The 7,536-nt window shown below is 37.3% G+C and overlaps 1 protein-coding gene across 1 annotated transcript in view; it reads right to left on the bottom strand.

Annotated features, from left to right (window-relative positions):
• Window positions 1-259: 259 nt before the first annotated feature.
• The window catches only part of Smp_162190 (crp-related), a gene marked incomplete at its 5' end in the record, with an annotated part of 12,283 nt that continues 5,006 nt past the window's right edge, over window positions 260-7,536 (bottom strand). The window contains one exon of the mRNA XM_018797857.1: window positions 260-513. Within this exon, the coding sequence (XP_018652857.1) occupies window positions 449-513 (65 nt within the window). The 3' untranslated portion in view covers window positions 260-448. The remainder of the gene's footprint in view (window positions 514-7,536) is intronic.

Raw genomic sequence — 7,536 nt, 5'->3', positions numbered from 1 at the left:
AAGTTCAGAGAGAACAAAATAGACAAAATGAAGTTCAAAAGATTGGTGTTGAAGAATGTTAGTCGACGATCTATGCTCCATTAGGAGTAACAGCCGTAATTAAGTAAGTAAGAGGTTCAAAAGAAAAAAAACCCAGAAATGCACGTTGATTTTTCTGTAGTTCTTATCTTCATTGTCTCAACAAGAAGAGCAAAAAACCTACCATCCATTTCAATGTTTCAATAAAAGTTTAGGATGGTTACAAAAAAGATACAAAATAAGATATCAATGATATGTCAATTGTATGTAGCGGGACGGGAGCGGGGATTCGAACCTTGTTTGTTTTGGATAGTGGGAATGTAAAACTTGATTGAGCAAAAAATAAAATTATGAAATTTCTCAATATTGACTATTTTTTAAAGTGAATTGAAAGGAAAGAGAATGATTTTGATGATATAATGAAAGAAATTCAAGCGCAATGTAGATTTGTACCAGCTTTTATACCTTTAGGACCAAAGTTTTTAATATAACAATCTGTAAAATATAAATAGAAGATGGTTAGTTGAAATCTATTTCTTTAAGTATTTATAAATGTATAAAAAAAAAGATGGAAGGTGACTAGCTGTGGTATCAAGGATGAGTGTTTCGTCTTATTTGAGACTCATCAGTTAGATATACCCGCATCCTAGATTTGATGTTCACTCTGGGTCTCGAACCCAGTACCGTTCGCTCCAAACACCATCGTGTTATCCACTTACCTACTGACTCCTGATAGCTACCTGCTATGTGCTTGTAGCTTCCCATTGATGTTTACAACTGAAATTGATCGGTCTCTTATTGGCATATGTACATCCAATTGATGAATCCCAAGTAGGATGAAATGCACATCCAGAATTCCACTGTTAGCCATCATTCATCTTTGCTTATACACCTTGTGACATAAGGCAATAATATCGAGGCTGTCTGCATAAATAGCGACTATCCTACAACCAATTTCGATTATGGTTAATTTTGATTAAGCCCTTTTATTAACTTACTTAACAGACATTGTGATTTGGATAGTAACAATTCGTATATATCTTTGTAATGTATTATGATCACTAGAGCACATGACAGACTCTAGCCAAACCGTTGATTGCTTAGATATCATCCGATGATTATTCATCCTCCTCCCCATATATGTATGCACTTAAATCCTATTCTTAGCTTTTGCTTTGTCTTCCTGTACCCTTATACAATTTGACTATCAATTTGCCTATGTAATTGCTCTCGCTTGCTCGCTGATGCTTAGTCATGCTTCGCTCGATGTGTTTGTAGCTTTATGGCCTGCGTTATTTGATAATAAACTGTAGTTGCAGCCTCTCTTTGCCCTCTGATTTCATGTACCGTTAAGATTTGTATTATAACGTTTATCGAGGTGAACGATTAGCGAAGCACTGCACTACAATATACATATATATATACGTATGTTTGTAGGTAGTCGGTAGGAAATCTTGGAACTATATTTTGTCCGAGCATTTGTCATCAAGACATATCTGTGATCTTGAGGAAATTGTCGTATTACAACCGGTATCAGTCAGCTTCACAATCTAACTACTTTGTGGTTGAATCCCAAATTCCTTAGATCTTGAATGTCTAAACCTTGAATGAATACGAAAAGGCGGAAAATCTAAAAGAAAGTTGATTGCAGTGCAGATATTTAGGACTGGAATGTTAGAAACAATCAATATTATATTGGATCCCTAGTTGACATTTTTGATATTCATGATTACTCTCTCCCTTTCTCTTTCTCCTGGTGATCGACTGGATCATGAAGATGTCAACATCTGGAGGGAAGCACGGGATACAATGGACAGCTAGGATGAAGCTGGACGATTTAGATTTCGCAGATGATCTGGTTTTTCTATCACACACACAACAACAAATGTAGGAGAAGACGATAAGTGTAGGAGCAGCCTCAGCAACAGTAGGTCTCAATATAAACAAAGTAGAAAAGCAAGACTCTCTGATACAATGCAACAACACGAATCACACTTGACGGAGAAGCTTTGGAGGATGTAATAACCTTTACATATCTAGGCAGAATCATCGATGAACACGGTGGATCTGATGTAGATATGAAGAAGCAGATAGGCAAAGCAAGAGCAGCATATTTACAACTAAACAACATCTGCAACTCAAAACAATTGTCAAATAACACCAAGATCAGAATTTTCAATACAAATGTCAACACAGTTCTACTCTACGGAGCAGAAACTTGGAGAACTACGAAAGCCATCATCCAGAAGATACAAGTGTTTATTAACAGTTTGTCTACGCAAAATACTTCGGATCTGTTGACCAGACACTATCTATCAGCAACAACGTACTGTGAGAGAGAACAAACCTGATTCGATCCAGTGGAGGAAGAAACCAAGAAGAAGCGCTGGAAGTGGATAGGACACACATTGAGGAAAGCACCCAATTACGTCACAAGGCAAGCTTTCACATGGAATCCTGAAGGCCAAAGGAGGAGAGGAAGACCCAAGAACACATTACGCCAAGAAACGGAAACAGACATGAGAAGAATGAACAAAAATTGGATAGAACTAGAAAGGAAAGCCCAGGACAGAGTGGGTTGGATGATGGTGGTCGGCGACCTATGCTCGATTGTGGGTAACAGGCGTAAGGAAGTAAGGAAGAAAGGAATTACAAACTCCACGTTATGGCTTTTAAGCCGTACAATGTATGTGAGAGCTACTGATAATGTAGTGAACGAGAACACAAGTGGGGACAACCGAATGTAGTAGGATACAAAATTACAGAATCACTGTACAGTAAATACTTCATTCGAAAAATATCCATCAATTGTCTCAGACTTAATTGCTTCTTAGTTTCCACATCAATCATTCTCTGTTCTCATCCTCTTTTCTTCAATCTCCTTAACTTTCTGTTGTCAGGTGAAGATGCCACCAGTATTGTAGTTTGACAACACTTTAACTAGTAACACCTATAATCGAATCGTTCCCCAGTCAGTTAAAATCAGAAGTCAGAGGTTGGAAAGATATATTTGATGTGTTATCAATATATCGAGGAGCGATTGATCTAATCTGGTTAGTGATCGTAGGAGATGTTTCCCACGCTGTGCTGTAACGTGATCTGGTGTGGATGCATGACCGAACGCCTTCAGCTAAACAAGTCCACTAAAACTAATGTGGTCAGCATCCAATGTCGAACACTTAAGAAGCTATTGATTTTGGGGAATTATTTACAGCTACACAGGCATTCCACTTTCGATTATTGATACACATACTGCTTATATCTGTTGATATCAGTAGCAATCAGAAAAAAATCTAACAACATTTTTTTTTAAATCAGAGGAGGTTTTGTGGAGAATTTAGTAGTTTCATAGTTGAAATCATGAGTCAATTGAAGCGAGACCACCATGGAAAACCTGGAAGCACTGGACAGCCGTTTCGTCCTACTATGGGACTCCTCAGCAGTGTTCATTTTAAGTCAGTGACTTTTTTCGTAGTTGTAAAAAGGAATATTCTAACTATCATCAGGCTAAAAGCTACCATAACTCGAATGACTAATATCTACTATACTAACAGATATATATGCAAAGAGATTAAGCTCCAATTTCATTTTATGAATAAAAGAACAAGATCAAATTACATTGTTTACAAGTATTCAATATATACATGATCCACCCATGAACTAATTCAAGGGGGGGGAATATTAGGCGTGACCTCAATGAAGTACAACTATTCAATAAAGATTAAGTTATATATTGGATAGTGTAATAAATAGGATTGTTTGTTTTTTAGATTGATGAAAATTGAGATTATTAAATCCATGTTGATTAAGGTGATCGAATAATATATATATGATGTGTACTACTGATATCAACAGATATAAGTAGTATATATCATCAATTGAAAATAAAATGTCTGGAGGTAGAAGGTTAAGCAGATCGAAGAGAAGAGAACGAGAACATAGAATGATTGGTGTGGAAACGAAGGAACAATCAAGTCTGAGACAAATGATTGACAGTTTGCAAATGAAGTCATTTACTCTATGGTTCTCAGATTTCACTAAGATGTTCTGTAATATTGTATTGAAATACATTCGATTGTCCTCATTTGTGTTGTTGTTCAGTACATGTATGTTCAATCATCATTTAAGTCAATGGAAAATATTGGGCATTATCTAAGTGGATTGGTTGAATTTAGACATTAACACCGTTGGATGCCTGCTAGCTCAGTGGTCTACCAGTTAAGTGCTCGCTCGCGAGACTGATAGGTCCTGGGTTCGAATCTCATGAGGCGGGATCGTGGATGAGCACTGCTGAGGATTCCCACAATAGGACATAACGGCCGTCCAGTGCTTCCAGCTTTTCCATGGTGGTCTAGCTTCATTGGGCTCATGATCTCAACTATATAATATTATTTAAGTTAGAATAAAGCTACATGAAACCATATAGGGACTATAGATCTGATTTCACTTAGATCGTATGAATAATTGTTATCAAAATATACATCCTGCCTATCCTCGTATGTAATACATGACTTAATCCGCGTTGATGAATAACGGAGTTAAATAAATCAAATACGAGAATGGATGTCAAATACATATATTCTGTATATTCATTGATCTGGACAGGAAATCAGAGGGATGAAGCGAATAGAAGGTAGCGAAGGAAAAATGAAGCGCATTGGAGATGACGGGTAAGTCAACTCGAGAGAATGAAGCGAAAATGACGCACATTGGAGATAGCGGATAAGCCGACTTGCTTCGACCAAGCGTTAATCAATACTTATAGTCAGATAAGAGTAAGTTACAGACATGTAATGAATAGGATAAGAAGTGTACACATGTATACGCTCGTATAAAAAAACAGTCAGGATTAATAAGTGAATAATTGACAAGGTCAAAACGTGACTTAAGATGGATAGGTAAATTGGCTTGTCCAGAAGCTAGAATAAGGAGGTATATGGGCTTAACATATCAACCGACACTACAACCAAAAACCAAGATATGATATTATTTCATAATATCTGTTGACTGTCTGTTGATATCAGTGAGCTGTGTTGTAAAATAGTAGATTGTTTAGTTGAAATCCGCGGGATAATTGTGATAATCTTTTGGATATATTGGGTAAAATATTTTAGAATCAATCTCACTAGTTTATATTCATAAATTATTTATAAGCAAAGATGAATAGGGGCTAACAGTGGAAACCAGAACGCGCGTCCCGTCTTATTTGAGACTCGTCGGCTGGATGTACCTGTATCTCAGACTTGATGTTCACTCTGATACTCGAACCCAGTACCTTTCTCTTCAAACGTCATCGCGTTATCCAATCAGCTACTGAATCCTGATAGCCACTTGCTTGTGCAATGGGATGAAGTTTAAATTCACTTAGTATTGTTTGTTTGAATCTTCCTATTGATGATTAGGACTGCAACTGGTCAGTCTCTAATTGACATTTGGAGCTTAAGGTACTGGGTTCGAGTCCCAGAGTGAACATCAACAAGTCTGAGATGCAGGTACATCCAGCTGACGAGTTCCAAATAGGACGAAACGCGAATCTTGGATTCCACTGCTAGCCACTATCCATCTTTGCTTACAGTGTTTGTGAATTAAGGCTATATCGAGGCAATAAGCACAGTATGCACATATGCCAATTAGAGACTGACCAGTTTCAGTCCTAACACATCAATGGGAAGATTCAAACAAACAATACTAAGTGAGTAGATTATTTATATTCCACCTGAGATGTTCAATTAAGTCCGCCTGTAGCTCTTCTACAGTTACTACCGGTCCCAAGCCCGGGTAAAGGAGGAGGGTTGGGCATGAGGTTAGCGACTCCATCCCGCAGAAGAACTAACTCGCCAAAAAAACGCTAACCAGTGAGATCTTCGATTGCAATAATACTCTCTACTACTTGTTGGTGTAATGGACTTTACATAACTTTTCATCTCTTAACCTTTCTAACCGGTCGAAGTTGATTTGCATATTGTATTCATTTTATTCCTTCTAATATTGACTTCATAAATGACCTTCACTCTTTCAAGGTTATTTTAGAACTATGAAAGCTCGAAATTATAACACACATACACACACAAGACGAGATATCATTTGTGAAATGAAATTACTGAGAAAGAAGTGGGTAAGACAAAGAAACTAACTTCGACCTACGAGACAAAAATTGAGAGAAAGAAAGTGCTAGGAAGTCCACTATACCATCAGACATAGAAGTTAATAATGATTCAGGTGGTCCGAAGAAAAAATGAACAGCATCTCCATGGAGATCAAAATGTATCAAATATAAGTCAAATCAAGTAACAATATATACCTATGATCTGTAATGTCCATAACGCTTCAAAAGAGTGGGGGGGGGTGATGTATAACAGCAAAGATGGAAGAAATGATAACTACCAACACTATTTTATGGATTGTAAGCAAAGATGGATAGTGGCTAGCAGTGGAATCCACAAAGCGGGTTTCGTCCTATTTGGGACTTGTCAGCTGTAGATGTACCTGCATCTCAGAGTTGATGTTCACTCTGGGACTCTGGGTTGTTATTATTATATTTTCTTTGTATTACTACCAAGCAACTGGACTATTATGCTTATATATAGTCCGTCCAGCATAACCTTTCGTTTAACCCGTTAACGAATACCATACTCTTTGTTATCTCTACTTTATTACCAACCAGTTATTCACAGTCACTTTTAGATTGTTTTATGTATATTTGTGATTCTTCATTTTACGATGTGTTGTATGTGTAAACACATATGCTTGAAATACAATAATACTAATACTACTAATAAAAGTAATAATAGTAGTAAAAGCTGACTACTGACCTCTCTTTGGACCCAAGCCAAGGTATAGATAGAGAAAGGCTGTAGCATAGGGGATCAATAAGAGCTCAGTTTGAGTCGGCTTAAGGTTAAATGTGCAGAACGTGTGTATAATTGGTCAAGTCTAGGATACTAAGCTACAGAAGAAATAGTAGATGTAGAGGTAAGAGTGTAATTTATGGATGATCTTTGAGTGACGCTAAATAGACCGGCTAATTACCAGGGTTCATTGAATGAATCATTTAAAAGAAACTTGATTGAAAAAAGGCATATTCCAGTTAACTGATTTTAGAATACTATGAATGAGGAACAGTGACCAGTGAGTTCAACCGTGTGAAGACATTAGTGGAGGGTATCGCAATTACATGGATTTGTTGAAGTTAGACATTAACATCGTTGGATGCCAGCTCAGTAGTCTAGAAGTTCAAACCTCGCGAGCGGAATCGTGGAATCGCACTAGGACGAGATGACGAATTCAATTATTGAATTAATATTTGTTTAACATTCATATTGTGACGATATAATCCGTATTTTCATAGTTGAAATCATGAGTCAATTGAAGCTAGACCACCATGGGAAACCTGGAAGCACTGGACGGCCGTTTCGTCCTATTATGGGACTCCTCCAAAATTTGAGACAGGCAGGTCCTGGGTTCGAATCTCAAGAGTGCGGGATCGTGGAAACGCATTGGAGACTAGCTGAATAGGAA

This window comes from Schistosoma mansoni, chromosome 6 (genome assembly GCF_000237925.1).
Source record: "Schistosoma mansoni strain Puerto Rico chromosome 6, complete genome".
Classification (NCBI taxonomy): Eukaryota; Metazoa; Platyhelminthes; class Trematoda; order Strigeidida; family Schistosomatidae; genus Schistosoma; species Schistosoma mansoni.
This window is presented reverse-complemented; position numbering and strand designations above follow the sequence as displayed.